Source organism: Vulpes lagopus, chromosome 1 (genome assembly GCF_018345385.1).
Source record: "Vulpes lagopus strain Blue_001 chromosome 1, ASM1834538v1, whole genome shotgun sequence".
NCBI lineage: Eukaryota > Metazoa > Chordata > Mammalia > Carnivora > Canidae > Vulpes > Vulpes lagopus.
Genome location: NC_054824.1, coordinates 118,830,910 through 118,848,411, shown reverse-complemented (window position 1 = coordinate 118,848,411; position 17,502 = coordinate 118,830,910). Strand labels below are relative to the sequence as shown.

The following is a 17,502-nucleotide window of genomic DNA, read 5'->3' as shown; positions in this document are numbered from 1 at the left end:
TTCTCAGGGGCAACAGGGAACTGCACACAAATACACAACCAACTCATTTATAGAATGAACAAGTTCTCGAGGTACTTTCACGTACATTATGTCACCTGACCCTCATCTGTAACATTTTATTCCCAGAGTACATTTGGGGACATGTAGAGCCAGAGATGCCAAGCTGCTTCAACACCAGCTCCTCAAGACGGATCTACCCAGGAAAATGAGACACGGACAGTTATAGTCTAGTTGGTGGAGCTGGGACAGGAACTCTGGTGTTCTTATGCTGAAATGACTATACCTAGGACACTGTTCTCAAATATTCTATTCTCCAGAATTTTTAAGTCTCTGAAATCTGTCCTACACGAGTAAGTGAGAGAGATCCATATTCGTTCTTTCCAAAGAGTGGAAAGCCTTTCAGGCTGGGGTGGGCAGAAGTGCTGGGGAGATAAGTGTAGGTGGGCCTCTCACCCTGTGTTTTTCTTCTTCCCCTTGCCCTATTCCTCCCCCACCAGCTAGTCAGGACAGAACAGTGAAGCAGGCCTTCCTGCCTCAATCGGGAGATCTCTCTGCTGCAATCCCCCATTCTAGGCCTTGCTAGATGTCCACTGTACCTTCACACTATCCATGGACCCCACTAGCCCACTCATCTCTGTTCTCCCTTAGCAAGACCCTTGGCTCTAGACTTGGCTTTCCTTATTTAAGACTACCCATGGTGTCACCCTTGGATTTATTGGCAGACCTTCTACTCAGCTATTCAACAGTTGATGCTAATAGTTAGGACTAGTCTCAACATGTCCTTTCTAGGGTTATCTGTTCCGTAAGTGAGAGACTTGAGAAGACTTTGTGATGAAGAATTTTCTCTTTGAACCCAACTCACTGACTTCAGCCCCCCAACTCCTGGCTCTTCCCTATCATCAGATCTCCTGGTCCTTCTCTCCATCTCATAGTTGGATGGTCCATTTTCTCTGGAATGTCCTGCCAGCACTTGCACCCTGGCATGTCTAAAACTGATCTTACCCTCTTTATTGTTATGCCCTTCACCACATCATCACAACCATCTCTTCCTTCTATCACTCATCATGACCCAGTGTGGGTGTTGTCTTGATAGATTTTTACAATAACCTCTTAACTGCTCTTCCTACCTTTGATTCCTCTCCATTCATTCCACTCTGCATCCTTCCCACATATGTCTTCCTTACCCATCACTCTGATCTCCACTGGCTCTAGAATATCCAGCCCCCACTACTTGGTCATCAGTATTAAATCAAGGCTTTCATGACCTGGTCTAGCACGTATTTATTCCAACCTCCTCTGTGTTTCTGCAGATCTCTTCTCTTAGAATTTCCTCCCCATATCCATCTGGAAAACTCTGGTCCACCTACCAGGCAAACCTCCCAGGTGGAAGTTTTTCCTTTCTCTAATCTTTTAGTAACTGTTTATTCTTTGAGGGCACTTCCCCAATGAGCAGCTAGCAGTACCTGGTGCAATTGTCTTTATTCAGTGTTTATCAAATCAATGTGCGTTGCAGATCCAAAGACTTAGTGCACTAATGCCAACATTTTGGGCCCCAGGAGAGACCAGAAGGGAGACATTTCCAAGGAACAGTGGCCTGGTTGGTGTCCCTCACTTTATTCTAAGAAGTACAGCTCCACTCAATCTATGTATCAGGATGACCCTGATTGCTGCTATGGAATGATCCTGGGGAGATCTTTCTTTCTTGACTACTCACGTTTAAGCATTGATCTAGTGGTCTCTTCATTTGCAATCGGAGGTTTTTGGTTTTTTTTTTTCTTTTTAAACTGGGGAAGCTCATTAAATGTGTTAGTAAAGATAGGGAAGGCGGATTTTCACTGCTAAATCTATCTCCTGTAAAAAAGTATCTTAGTTTTTTTGTGTCGTTGAGGAGCAGTGTCCTAGAGATAAATAGTGAGGAAGGTGGCGTATGCATTCCTCCATAATGGATGTAGCATTAGTGGAACAATACTGACAACAGGCCAAAACTGCCACCACTAAATTCTAATTTAGTTAGAATAGCAGCAAAAATAAAAGTAGCTTTTCTTCTCACCTATTTCTGTTTTATGTTCTATGGTTAGCCTTAAGAAATCCAAATAATGAAGAAGGTCTTTGAGGAAATTCAAGTGCTTTAAAGATTCTTTATCCTTATTCTCTTTAAGGGGTTTTGCCAATAATCAATATTTCTCAATTGCTCCCAACTGGGTTTGGTATGTAATTGCAGGTCATGGGAAATGAGTTTACCTGTGCCCATGGAATACTGACTGTTTAGGTACTTGTCTTCCTGATGTGACAGATCAATGTGACAGAGAGTTCTATTTCTTTCAGAACACCTTCTTATGGTTTCTTCCTTCTGTCTTTTCTTTTCTTTTCTTTTCTTTCTTTCTCTCTCTCTTCCTTCTTTCTTTCCTTCCTTCTTTCCTTCTTTCCTTCCTTCCTTCCTTCCTTAAGATTTATTTATTAATGAGAGAGAGAGAGAGAGAGAGAGAGAGAGAGAGAGAGAGGCGGAGACACAGGCAGAGGGAGGAGCAGGATCCATGCAGGGAGACCTATACGGACTCGATCCCAGGCCTCCGGGATTACGCCCTGAGCTGAAGGCAGATGCTCAACCGCTGAGCCATCTGGGCGTCCCACCTTCCTCTGGTTTCCAACAGAACTCCAGAGACACACAACTCTCTCTTCCTCTCCTGATATGAATCCAAGACTTCCCTTACCTAGGATGATAGCTTTTCATTAATCTTCTATCTTTCTGGGGCTGGTAGTTTATGGTATTCAGCTATCTCCCTCTGAACTGAAGTGCTTCTCAAATGTCTCCATTCACTCCACATAGAAATTGTGACTTATTTTAAGAACAGCACCAAACATGGATCCCACAGTCAGTGCAAAATATCAGGAGGTGCTAACTTCCAGATCTTGGGAAGGAAAGGGAAAGATATCAAGAGAAGATGCAAGTTTTTGCCTTGATAAAGGTCAAAAATCTTACTTGTGATGTATTTTCCAGCAGGACGAGCATAAAAACTGAATTTTTTACATGAAGCACAACATCCATTACAAGTTATTTCTCTCTTAAATAAGATAAAGTTTAATACTCCATGACTGTGGATAAACTCCTGGCAAGCACAGTGTTCTTGATTTCTTCATCCATTGCTGCCTCGGCCTTGGGAAAACCATCACAGTGCTAGAGCAGGAAGCTGGCCTGCCAATGCTGGGCTAAATAAAAATGTACTCTATGTGTCCCATGTGTAAGAGGAGTCATTCGGGTACGTAAGTATTTAGTAAGACCATACTTTGCTCATTAAGACTTAGAAATTTCCTACTTACTTCTTTTCAAAAATTACTGAGGAAAAAAAGCTAAAACCACTTTAAAAGCCAGTACTGGACACCCATAAAAAATAGATTATTAATGCCAGGGGTATATCTTCCTCTAGGACTTGGGACTCAAGCATTGCTTATTAGCATCTGGATTATCACAGACTTTTAGGTCTTACTTGACTCTTTCATTGGGCAGCTGAAGTTAAAATAAAATGAAGACATGCCACCCCTAGTATCTTAAAACCAAACAGATAAATGACACGAGAGTAGTTACAAGCTTGTGCAGTAGCAACTTGTCTTCAGAGTTGAGAATGTGGTCATGCTACATGTGGAGGCACATGTGATGGCCCATTCAGAAGCAAATCTGAGAGCTGCTTTCACGGCCAAGCTAGTGGCTCCCTGGCTCTAGGTTCTGAAAATACCAGGATACCCACAGTGCTGGTCAAGCCATCACAACCTCCAGAAATGTCTAAATATGATTTAAACCAGGACTGTAAGAAGCCTGTGTTTCACTGCCAGAAAAACCACCTCCCTGTGTCCCCCACTTTCCACAACAGGGAGCCTGAAACACCTGAATCCTTTAACAAGCAGTGTAAAGAACACAAATGACTTTAAAGTCACTGTGCTGTTTCTGCTTTGGAAACCAAACTGCAGGCCTTGGGGAGGGCCCAGCCTTGTGTCCTCCCCTTAAGTTTCCAATTTGTTTGCCAACAAAACAAAGTAGAGAAAACTTTAATTCTTACTGCCATCCAAAATTTTGGAGACTTGATTTTAGAACCTCAAGTGGTAAGGTTGGAAGATAGAGAAAACTAGAAATATAATCAGAGACATTTTTGCTTCTCATTTATAAAATCTCCCAAACTAACCAAACATTTCTTAAACACCTACATTATGAAAAAGTCATTCTGTTTCACTGAGGTACTTTAAAAGCACTTGTTTCACCAAGGAAATTTAAAGATATTATTCAGAAATCATTTTGAAAAATAATTTGATTCTTGACCTCATGTTTAAGACTGCCTTCTGGAAAGCCACAGAAGCTCCTCCTCCACAAATATACCCTTGTCCACAGGGTATATTTAAACCACTACTTCTTACCAACTAGCCACACTTTGCTTCTATGCCTTCAAATGCCTGCTCTCAAGGGTCCTCAGATGAGCAGACTTGTTTGAGGAAGCGTGGCAAGAGTGGGTGGGGTTGGCAATGAGAGAAACTGAGGCCTCGGCCCGATCCTTTCAGCCTTCCTAGGTGTCTGTCAAGATCCAGCTCAAATGTCAATCTCTTACTGAAACCTCTATGGGTTGTTGTTCTCCTGAAAATAAACTCTCCCACATTTCAACCTCCCAAACAGGCCATCTGTTCTCTTTTATCATCACACAGCAGCAGAGTGTCATGTGGAAGCATGGTTTTGGGAACTAGAAAGATCCCAGTTTAGCACTGTCTGACATTTACTAGCCCCTTGACCTTGGGTAAGTTACTCAGGCTCTCTGTGCCACAGTTCCCATCCCTGCAAATGGGGAATGCTGGTAATTCCGACCTTGAAGAGATGTAACAATGAAAGCAGACAATTTAGCCACATGCTCGGCAGCAGGACTGGCATATTGCAGACAATGGACTGAAAAAGGAGTTGAAGCTAGCTGTCAGCAGCATCCGAGTCTGATTCCCCTCCAGGGCTTGCAGCAGGCTGCCAGCAGGAAGTACTTGTAGACCCAAATCCACGCTGACCCCCTTCTGTACAATTTTATTCCTTGGGCATACGAAGCTGCTGTTTTTCACTGTGGTGTAGTGGCTGGGGCTGCAGCAGAGGGGAAATCTTGGGTAGACACTGAACTTACACTTGGGTCTGAATATTATTAGCCAACTGCCTGCTGGCACCACTCGAAGAGCTGTATTTACATTATCTCATTAAGTTCACCTAACTCTAGAAGGTAGACACGGATAAGGAACGTGGTGTTTGTGTCCAGGTCTGTCCCATTCCAGAGCTCTTGTTCTTACCCACTAAATCTGATGCCTCTCTGAGAAGAGCAGAGGAGGGGAACCCTCTGATGGTGCTAGGAGGGTGTAACTTACATTCTCTACAGCTTACAGAGGAACAACTCAGGGTGAACTTCCCACCCAAGAGGCTCTTATGAGGTATGAAGTCCTCCATGTACATAATGAGCATAAAAATATTTACATTATTTGTAACAAAAAAGTAAGGCTTTCTTAAGGTTATTTTGGTTTATGGATATAGAGCTAACTGTTGCTGGGAATCACCATGGGGTTTAACGTCTGTTTCCACATTATGTAGCTTCATGCAAGCAGACACTTCAGCTTCTACTTCCCAGCGAGGCCACGTCTCCTGGGCCTGAGCTGCCCTGTAAACCCAAGGGCTCAGGACGAGCGAGGCCAAAGGATTTCCCAGGAAGCATCAGAGCATTTTGATCCTTGCGGAGGCAAGGCCAGTATAATCCAAAGTGCATCCAATCCTGCTCCATCCTGCTTTGTCCCATGGCTCCCTCATCCTCAGGGAGGAGAGCTGCTTGGAGGGAAAGAGGAAAGGCAGGGGAGAAGGGCACCAGGGAAATGGAGCTCTGCCCCCAGGCTCTGACTGTTCTGGAGGAGGCCGAACACACGGAACAGAAAGGGGGCTGCCTGGTTGACTTGAGAAGTTTCCAAGGTCAACTCACAAAAAGTGCCGGTAATGAAAAGACCAAGGATAAAAGTAATATGGAAAGGCGAATGAGAAAAGGAAAATACCATTCAGAAGCCAGGATCTCTGGGGTTTTAGAAACAGCAAGTCAGAAACCTCCTTCTAAGAGACATGTTCCAATTAATACGTCTGAACGGGCCTCTCTTCCTGCACCTCCTCTGTCTGTCCCTCCACCTATCTGCTCAAGCTAAAAACCGAGGACATGGCCTGCTCCTGTCTCCCTCCCCCTCCGCTGCCAATCCACCTGTCAGCCTCGTCCAGCGGCATACACCAGCCCCGGCCTTGCATCCACACCCCTGCACCCAGCACCCTTACCACATAGTCCCTTGTGGCTGCTCCTCTGGGTTTAGGACACTTTGGGTCGGAAACTCCTGAGCACCGAACAGGGTCAAAAACAGGTTGGTGTGAACTCTGAGTATGCACAGCCCGCTGCACCTGCAGATTCCTCCCGTCGGCTGAGCACGGCTACAGGAAGCCGGACAGGGCTGCCCTGCAGTCTGCCTGCAATGCTCCTCCTGAATGAGGACACCCTTTCTCTCATCTCCAAGTCACCCACAAGTGGCCCACAGCCCCTCACTGGACCCCTGTCCCCATACCCAGAATGACCTTTCAAAAATATAAATCAGATCACGTTACCACCATGCTTAAAACCTCTCTTACCGCCCTTCGAATGAAACCCAGCTCCCCACCCTCACAGACTCCTTCAGGGGCACTGAGGACCGGAAAGGGGGTAGGCGCTTTAAGCGATTATAGACCCCCCTTTAAGGGGGTTAACGGCATGGGCTTTGATATGTCCTTCACTTTGGACATTAAATTTTTATTGATTATTATTTTTATTGATATAATCAAAGATCACATTAGATTCACTGACAGACACAATAACTTGCTTACAGTCAACTGAAACCGCCATGCATTCATGCATACACTCTCCCATCAACATTTGTCTGGTCTTTTCCAACTATAAGCAGGATTTTACGTGTACTTCCTATTTCCTTCATTTTTCTGGCATCTCTTTACTATTCTAGTTTCTCTGGGTCAGACTGGGTTGTGATTTATCATCCACGGGCTAGTATATATATAGTTTCATGTCACACAAGTAAAGTATTGGATTATCAGGTCGTCCATATCCTCATGCTTGTCACTGACAAAGCTGTTGAACAGGCCCCTGTGACCTGCCATCCAGACCTGCTGCCAGCCTCACAGGGGCTCCTCAACTACCATCCTTTATACTCATTCTGTGGTAGACACAACCTAGGGTTGCTCCCAGTGACTCATGCCTTGTGTCATCCCTTCCCCTTCAGTGTGGAACCTGTGAGCTGCTTATAGCCAACAGAACATGGCAAAGGTGATGGGATGTCACCCCCCTGACTTACATTAGATAAGATTACATTACATAACGCTTTCTTAGTAGACTAGAGTGAGTGACTCCCTTGCCGGCTTTGAAGAAGCTGCAGTGCTGTCAGATGGGCACATGGCAAGGCTCTCTAGGCCAATAGCTCCCTTCACCCCAAAAAACACCAGCAACCTCAATCTCACATTTGCAAGGACATGAATTCTGTCAAGCACCTGAGAGAGGGTAGAAATAGATCTTTCCCCAGTCAATCCTCTGATGAAACCTCAGCCCCTTGATGACACTGTACCCTGGGTAAAGACTTTGAGCAGAGGACCCAAGCCTTGCCCAGACACCTGATCTACAGATACTATGAGACAAGAAATGGGTGTTGTCCTAAGCTGCAGAGTTTGTAATTTGTTACACAGCACAGAAAACCAATATAACCAATAAATCCACCTAATTGTGCTGTAATCCAGGACCTATTTTCTCTATCTTGTTCTTAACAGCATCAGTGACAAATGCCTTGGTAAAATCCAGATATGCTATTTTTCATTCTCCTAATTTAAAAATCTAGTAGCTCTGTTACTGTGCAGAAATAAGATTAGGTTCACCTGCCTTCTTCATTCTGATGATTTCTGCTTTCCTGAAAGCTCACAAATTATCCTCTTAACAACTTCTTCTCAGGCTTGGAGACAAATTCCCTACTGTACACAGTGTGTCTATACATCTATACCCTCTTTCTGAAAATCAGGATTAGTTTGCTTATAGGAAGTCTCCTGATACTCTAAAATTCTCTCAATTTAAGCTACCTGAGGGCAAAGACCATCTGGGCTTCTCTGCATACCCCAGAGTGCTTAGCAAAGCATCTTTCACATAGTACTTTCAACTTAAAACCTGAGAAAATAGTTTATGACTGAAAAATACTATTCATATATGGGTGCCACAAATCTTCAGGAGGAGACTTAATTTGAGCCAAGAATTTTCAATTTACATGGATGTCTTGGATTAGAGTAAAACTCAGATTTTATATGCAAATCACATTTTTTTTCCCTCCTCTCTGGCCTTATGGTTACTGTGATGGCCAACCATCCATCTGCTCATGACACTTAGAAATAGGAATTTCTGTGACCTACACTAATTAATCTTGCTTTCAAAGGAGCCCGATTTATAAGGACATTGAAAGAGCAAGGCATTGAGAAAGTCCAAATTCAATAAATATTTAATGAACTGTCTTTGAACACTGTCCACAAATTCATAGTTAAAACTCTTTCAAGATGTGGAGCTTAATCTCCTTGACTGTTGAGTGTGGGTTGGACTTAATGACTTCTTTTTAAAGAACAGAATATGGGAATATGGTGGAAGTGATGGTATGTGACTTCTGAGGCTAGGTCATAAAAGGCACATGGCTTTTTCTTATGCATTCTTTTGGCTCACCTGGTCTGGAGTAAGCCAGCTGCCATATTGTGAGAGCACTCAAGCAATTTCACATTTCAAGGAACTTCAGCCTCTTGCCAACAGCCATGTGAATGAGTCATCTTGGAAGCAGGTCCATAGCCCCAGTTAAGGCTTCAAGATGACTGCAGCCCTGGCCAATATCTTGACACAACCTTACAAGACATACTGGGCCAGAATCACCCAGCAAAGCCACTCCTGAATTCTTGATCCACAGAAACCATGAAAAATAGCAAGTGTTTATGGTTTTTAGTTGCCAATTTCTAGGGTAATTTGTTATATAGCAATCAATAACTAACAGGAATAAATTCAGAATTTTCACTTACCTTGTAGTATTGTAAAGTTCTTGATAAGCTGGCCATGCTTGGAGTCAACCAGCTTCATTTCTTCCATAATCACTGATAAGTTGGCTACTTCAGTGTCTAACCTTGACCTCATCATATCTTGTTGCATCCTGAGAGAAACAGAATCCAAACGGATGTTGGCCAGTGTGTTATTCAAGGAGGTCAGATCATCTGTGTGTTTGGTCAGTGTATCTGTGCAAGTGGTCCTGACTTCATTCAGGTTGCTGGTCAGCGTCCGCAGGTAGTGGGCTGTGTAACTGATATTGCTAATGATGTTCACAATATCTGTCTCAAAGAGCTGGAAGCGTTCCTCCAACTGGCTGAACTTGATGGCTGTTCTATTCTCCGCATCCTTGTGTACGTCCTGCAGGTCTTTCAGGTTCTGCTCATTGGCTTGTGAGGCTGTGGTGATATTGTCCATCTGACCTGTGAATGAATTGAGCTGGCTGTTCATATCCTCCAGGGTGTCATTGTTAGCTTTGGCCAAAGCAGAGTTATTGGCAGCCAGCGTCTGTAAGCTTTGCACTTTCTCCTTCAGCCAATCAGTGTCCTTCTTGGCTTGAAGGAAAACCTGTTGCAGATTTTGGAAATCATTCTTGATTCGCTGGATAGCCTGGCTCGTGTCATCCACAGACCGCTGCAGATTAGTGATGAGGTTCCTCTGCTGCACCTGGGTCAGGTTCAGGTTGTTGAGGTTCATAATGACCACGTTATGAGAGTACATTTGGCTCTGCAGGTTGCCCTGCAGCACGCTGGTGTCTTGTTGCAGGTTTGTGACATAGCCGTTATACGCCTGGAGGGTCTTGTTTACAGTGGTGATGAGGAAAGAGTTATTCTCCAAAGTTTCTTTCAGTTGACTTTGCCTGTCCACCAGTGCATCTCCACTTGCCTGTAGCTTCTCCAGAGTATCTTTGTTCTTGCTGGTTTTCTCTGTAATCTCACGAAGCTGCTGGCGAATATCCAGTATGTCTGATCTGAAGGTAGAGAGTTCTGAGTTGGTGCTCATAGCTTTCTTCCCAGTTTGGTCCCCTGGAATAAGACATATTTGTTACTTAGACTGGTGGTATAGAGAAATGTTCAGGTGAGGTCAAAGAATCCCAAAGAGACTTAACTAGTATGCAGTATATTTCAGACATAAAACTTGAGGTATCTGCAGAGTGCTCTGCATTAGTAAAACCTTCGTATCTATTAAAACCGGGTCCTGGGAAATTGGGAAAGGTAACTTTGTAAGCACTTTTCTCAAAGAAGGAGGGGGATTTTTACCAGGTCTACAGCACTAGGCAGGGTGTCAAGAGGAAATAACGTACTATTTATTAAATTCACTATGAATTCCTTCCTTAAAAAGTGAAAACAAAATCAAAGGATAGAAGTAAGCTGGAATCTTTTAATTTTTTAAAATTAATTTCTATAACTCTTCTATGCAGTTTAGAATATTTCCAATAGGAACTTACTGACCATTTTATAAAAGAGCTTTTATTAAAGTGCATCAGTGGTCCTGTTTGATCAGGACTGGTCTTCAGATTTTAATTGGCACATAGAGTGGTTTTGGGGGGAAGAATTCAACTCCAAAACTGCTCCTTGACTTTAAAATGTAGAAGTCTTTAAATCATGAGGAAAGATTCAACACACAACACAAAAATTTAACATCCTTCTGGGTGAATGTGAATTTATAGCGATATCCTTCTAAATAGCTGTGGTCATTTAACATGCAATTAGAGGATTCAGTTTAATGGTTCATTTTTGTTGCAGATTACCTAATTTTTTCAGGTCACTTTCCACTGCTGTAAGCTTGTCATCGTAGGTTTGGCGAGATGTCTCCATGCCACCTGTAACATTGTCCATTTTTTCTACAACTAAGATTTGGAAATTAAGGATTAGTACACACACCTGCTCATATTTTTTGTTTCAACAAAAGACAAATTCATTACAGAACAAAGGAAATGGATTGAAACAAAGAATATAAATGAACTCAAACATGTGGAGAAAGCCACTCTTTTAGAAAAATAACTTACTTGTCACAAAACTCAATAGTAGGTTACTTGGTTGAGAATTGTATGCTTTTAACTGTTCCTATGATTCTGTATTGCCTTGGATGTCTTAGACATTGTCTGGAGTTAGGTTTTATTTTTATGTATTGCATAAGCCCTCAATCTGTATTATTTTCTAAAGTAATTTTCATAGATGGAGGTATATAACACTGTGATCACTTACAAAATTTTATCACTCATCAGAGTCCCTACCATTCCTGGAAGGTGGTACACAGTTGCCTCAAAGGAGAGTCTGTAGTAAAGAACACCTAGCTTACTTCTATAAACAGTCTTTGTAGAAGGGACAGAAAGTCAAGAGTGCTTGCCACTCTTTCATAAGGTCTGAAAAGTCTACTACTCCTTAGTGACAAGTGAATCGGTAGTTTATCATTTCCCAAGAAAATGCCTACATGGGTTTCCAAACAATTATTCATGAAGAAGATTTTTTTTTTAGCATTTTTCTGGTTGCACATAAGGGAAGAGTCAGATACAGTGTTAAATAAAATCTGATATTTGTTCTTAGAAGGCAGTAATTCTAAGTAAGGTTGTGAATACAAGTTTCTTTCTAAAATATCTGTTAAGAGTATATTTCTCCAGAAGTTACTCCTGTGAGATCCAACCTCTAGCAGCTTGAGATGAAGTCTGTCTTGGTATCAATGGCTTTTTGAAAAGAATGTCTTTATATGTATTTTTTGAAGCATGAATATATTTTGAATATTAATCATGAAGTAATGGAGCCAGTTTATTTTTATTTATCAAGTGGTCCACCCATGCATGATTGTCTGAGAAGATTCTCCTGGCTCCTATCAGGAGGCAGAAGTATGCTCCCATGTGTCTGTATGACCCAAAGTGAACCAGCCCAGTGGCTCCTAGCACCTTCCTTGGAGAAGTTTGTCATGCTCTCCCTCAATCTTCTAGAGGGTGCCTATAATGAAATGTGCGCATTGCACTGAATGCTCTTTCTCATCCAAGCCCTTCCATGTGTTCTTCTTCCACCTAGAATGTTCTTTCCTGGACCCTTCACCAAGTTATGACATATTTGCTTTTTTAAGACACAGCTCATCACTTTCTGTGGGAAATTTTTGCTGTGGTGCATCTTGCAGAATCCTCGTGGCAGTCCTTTCTCTGCTATAGGACTCACTTCACTGTGTGGTCCTGGCTTATTTACTATTAGATCCTTTAAAGCAGGAAAATTTGCATTTAATTTTATCTCCAGCTCTTAGAGTGTGGCACTTAGTAGGTGTTCAACACATATTTGCTTGTTACACTATTTATTCAAATAGATGAGAGTCTAGCTACTGAGGCCTGTGAAAAACTGGTTGAGCTAGAGGTCATACAGACAGAGAAACCAGCCCCTCCCCTGCCTGCTGACGCCTCAGCACTGGCAAGGAGTACAACATCCAGCTAACTACTGACTGCTTTTTTTTTTTTTTTTAAGTAACTATATAGACAAGAGAGGTATAGTTATAATAATCTATACCTTAGGATTGTTAGATAGGCATGCATGTCTGTAAATCCCCAGAAACTCTGAAGAACACAATGTTTCATCCGCATTTCAGCAAAGTTAAACTTTAAGAAAAGTAAAGTATAAAATGTTTATGAGTTAAGATTCAGTTTTGATCCTCAAATCAAAACACATGCCTCAGTCTGTCCTCAAACCACACACAGGATTTTAAGTCCTGCCCTTTTTTCCCCGGAAGCCAAAGAAATTTCTAAATATGCTGACAGGCAGTCATTTTCTACCCTCTCTAATTTTCCTTCCATTTTAGTTTTAAAAAACACAGAACTGTCATGGGCAGAGAATTCAGGCTTGCGTAAAGGGAATAAATATATTTGTCAAAAGCAAAACGAAAACCTGTTGGGTTTCTCTTTGGTGCAGCAAGAAAGCTATCTGCCCTGGTCACAGTGCTAATGAACTGGTTACGTGCACTCAGGCATGCGTGTCTGTATTTAAAAATAGGATCTGAGTATAAAGCTGCAAACTTCAGGGCTGCAAAGCCAGCAGCTTGCTGTTGCATAAAAATCCGAGGCTGATGGGACATCTAGAACAAACACGTGCTGTAAGAGTACACCTCATTTTCCTTGGTTTTTACTCTTATCTCTTAACCAGATTAAGTTGTCAATCAGGAAAACAGTGGCAGAGTCATCCTCCCTTACCCTTGAAGACAAATGTAAAACAGAAGAGCTCCTAGCACCCTGTTTTCTCATGAGCTCCCCCTTTATTAGAAACTTCTTCTTGACAGAGAATTTTTCTCTAGACTACCACTGCTTCGGATATCACACTTAAAGAGCTGACCCTCTTTGAGTACCCAAGGCCTAATCCTCTAGGATAAGCTGACACTAGTACCTTTTTTTTTTTTTTTTAAAGATTCATTCATTCATTCATTGAGACACGGAGAGAGAGACACAGGCAGAGGAAGAAGCAGACTCCCCACGGGCAGCCCAGTGCAGGACTCAATCCTGAGACCCCAGGATCACGTCCTGAGCCAAAGGCAGATGCTCAACCACTGAGCCACCCAGGCATCCCAATATCTTTTTCTATAAAAGCATCTGGTACCATCCCTTGGCCTGGGCCATTAGCCTTGTTCTCCCTTGTCATTATTCCATTCATCCTTTGGGGTCCTCTCCAATCTCACCACCCCAATGTGCACATCAGAGCCTGCTGATCCAAGCCTTCCCTGACGATTGGATTTAATACCACACCAATAATAACAGTAATAGCAACAGCCTCTAATTTATCGAGTGTCTACCACCTACTCTTTGAGAGGTGCACTGCACCATCACTGCTGTTAATCCTTACAACTGCTATTTTCCAGATGAAGAAACTGAGGCTCAGTGATGTTCAGTAACTTGCCCAGAGTTACACAGCTTGTATATGACTAAATGAGATACCAGGCTAGGTGATCTAATTCCAAAATGAATGCTTTCTCTATAATTCCACTCTGCCTCTTATTTAGTATTTCTTTTTCCTAAATAGGGTTACCTCCCACAGGAGACAGCTCATGGTCCAGGCTCTGAGCTCAAGGAACAAGAGCATGGCAAAGAGCCCCTGCCTGTTGCTCACGAGTGTCTGTCCCAGACTGACTGTGGTCCTGAGAGGCAATCATGCCCCTGCAGTGGTACCTGGGACCAGGGGGTACCAACTGTACTCCCCTGGAATGCAAGAAAGACATTTCTACCTTGAGCACTATTTCAGGTTTCATTACAAGAATACAGAATATCTGCTGGCAGGTTGTTACCCTGGCTTCTAACAGTAGCCACCTCATGTGATTTGTGCACATCGGGAAAGCCTGCTGATCCAGCTGTCACTGCTACTTTAGCAGAGCTTAGCAGCAAGGTAGACATTCTAGGACTAGGAATGTTGAGTTAAAGGAGATTGTTCTTGAGAAAGATTCAGATTTCTGTTCTTCCTCTTTATCCTAATTCCCTTAAGATGGATGTCTGCTGGACAGGACAGCGGAGTATGATTTTCCCAGTTCAGGGAATCTTCTGAAGGAAACATGACCCACTGAACCTAAGAGTTGGCTTCTGCCATTGAAACTCCATGACTGAGGATAAAAAAAAAAACCCAACCCAGAACATCCCCCAAGCTGGAACTGTCCAAGAACATGGTTTCTGTAAAGGAGCTGATGAGCCTCGTGGTCATGGCTACTGTATAGACCTGTGTGGGTGACTTAGCAGTTCCCTGCCTTGTGCAGCAAATTCTCTAGAAGGAACTTCAGTTATATCCTAATTCATAGTTGTGTAAATGACATAAAAGGAGAAGTAAAAACTGTAGTGAGAAGAACAGTATGGAGTTGCTTTTGCCAACTCTGATATACAAAGCAGTTTCTATTTTATTTCCTAACTTCTCCTTCAGAGAAATATCTTCTTTCATTGAATATTCTTTTTCTTCCTTTCTTTTTTGAAATGGAGAGTTTCTCTAGACTTCAAAGGGGGATGTGGGAAAGGAGACCTAGGTCTTATCTTTCTGCCTCTTACAGTGTGAGGTCACCAGAATCTTATCAGCAAGAAAGAATCACTGTACAAGTAAAGAGAAAACACATCTGGAAAATATCCACATTTTAGTTCATTAAGACTCTGTTTGGAAACCAAAACTGCATGTTGTATTATATTTGTCAGGAGACGCCTGAGGGGTGGGGGCCCTTGCAGGAGGTAAAAGGGGCAAGACTGTCATCTCGCGTCCATTTGTACTTGCTCCCAGTGTCTCCCCGCTTCATCTTGCACAGATTACACCCACAGAGCAGGCCATGCCAATCTTTAGGATTTTAGGTTCCCAGGTAGGGCTCTGAGTGGTAGCAATGCCTTAAGTGCAGAATGGCTCAAGGGCCCCTGGGTATTAACTTTGTCTTAACAGAAGTCAGCCCTGATCTACAATCTGTCTGTCCATCCATCCATCTTCCCTCTCATTAATTTATCCAGTAACTTTACTTGGTGCCCAGTAAGTATCACGAGGCTAGGTGCTAGTAGGAGATAGAACAAACTAAAGATAGGAGTCTCTTGTCTTCATGGAACTTACAAGTTTGGGTGGTGAGACAGACAAGCCCACTGGCCACAATGACACAGTATGACAGGGGCTAAGAGTAAATACAGGACTGCTATGGGAACAAACAGGAGGGCGCCTAATTCAGCCTTCCGGCGCTTCTTACAGGATGTGTGTCTACGTGAGATGAAGGGAAAGGAGTCATTTTAGGTGGAGAGCAGAGAAAAGGTGTTCTAGGCAAATGGACCAGCACATGGACAACAAGCCAGAGCTGGGAAGAGCTTTCCAATATCATAAAAATGGAGGAAATATCTGTACTTTAAAAACAAGGGAAAAAAAAGATCCTCTCCTTTGGATCTTCTGTACAATTGTAAAGGCATAAAGACCCTAGATCTTATTTTTTTTTTTTAGAGGTAACAATTACAAAACCCCAAATGGTGGTATGCTCTTCAAACTTCCATCATCTCTCTCTAGGTAGTAAATGTTTGCTTTTATGATATCAAACAGTACCGAGCCCTAAAGGCTGTTTCATTCCAAGCTTCTCCTTTATCTGGGTTTGCTGGGAAAAGTCCAGGAGAAGTGAGTAGTAACCTAAATAATCTGGTAAAGGAAGAGAGCCAGTCTGAATTACCCTGAACATAAAAGACCCTCCTTTTTCCCACTAGGCTCCCATCCCCACCCCTTGTCCTGCCTGCCACAACTTAATAACCTTTCTTAACGCTTACTTTGTTAATCCTAGGTTGGATTAAGTAATCACAAATGTATAAAATGACCTGGTAACTTTCCAGATTTCCATTGCTCAAATTCATCAGTCAACACACTACAGGATGCACATAATTTTCCATGTGTGTGGCCTCAGAAATGAGACTTTCAAGCCTCAACTCTATGGAGTATTTTTAACATTTTGCCATTCCACTGGCTACAGTTGTATAAATGCAGTTATGAAGAAGCAAGAAATACATAAATATAGTCACTACTAGGACCAACTACTGGACAGGTGGTTCAATGATATCATCTTTGTTCCTCCCCATCACCTTGAAAAGTGGCATTATTAATTGCCATTGTAAGAAATAGGAAACTCAAAGAGGGTATGATTCATACCCAGGTTACACAGCCATGCAGAGGACTTAATATGGTGCCTAGCATGTCAGCAAGCACTTAAGAAAGATTTACAATTGTTTTACAAATGGCAAAATCAAGGGTGAGCTTGGACCATCTGGCTCCAAAGCCCATTCTCATTTCAATACGTTGGTAGGTTTCCTGAGGAAACCTCTAGACACTGGGAGAGAGGTGAGAGGAGTTACTGGTTGGAGGGAACTCACTTTGAATCTTTCTCTCCCCAAGGAGAGAAAGTCTATGAGCCAAGAAACAGAGAAGGGAACACATGGGAATTCTCTACTGTTAATCTGTCAGTTCTGAGGCAAGGCAGTTGGGATGGCTGCTGAGTGAAGGTTTTGAAGATCAGCAGCCCCCACGTCTGCCTCTTGCTGAAACCAGACGACGTGTCTGTCTCACGTATCTTTGATGGGAAGGCTTCCATGGCTGTTTTCTATAAAAAGGTTTATGCCTCGTGATTCTGAATCATGACACCTTCTACCTGTGGTGTCTGGAATGGGTGTGGTAGTGGCGGAGGGGCGAGGGAGAGAGAAGCCCGCTTTGTTTCCAAGTCTGAAGGATTCAGGCAAAAATCTTCCACTGACCTAAAACCAGACACGTTGAAAGAATACCTAACATCTCATAAAGTATCGTTAAGGTGGCAGTGCTCCCTACGTGTTTAACTTCTACAGGGCAATATAAACAACAGTGGTCCCAGGAGATGTGCCGAAGAGGAAAAAAGGGAACCAGCTGCCAGTCCCTGGGGGAAG

At 42.8% G+C, this 17,502-nt stretch overlaps 1 protein-coding gene across 2 annotated transcripts in view; it reads right to left on the bottom strand.

Moving 5' to 3' along the window:
• Positions 1 to 17,502, bottom strand: part of COLEC12 (collectin subfamily member 12) — a 195,878-nt gene that overhangs the window by 35,114 nt on the left and 143,262 nt on the right. For both annotated transcript variants that reach the window (XM_041751113.1, XM_041751163.1), the window contains exons 4-5: positions 10,882 to 10,980; positions 9,110 to 10,156 (exon numbers count right to left, since the gene is read on the bottom strand). In XM_041751113.1, the coding sequence (XP_041607047.1) occupies positions 9,110 to 10,156; positions 10,882 to 10,980 (1,146 nt within the window). The remainder of the gene's footprint in view (positions 1 to 9,109; positions 10,157 to 10,881; positions 10,981 to 17,502) is intronic.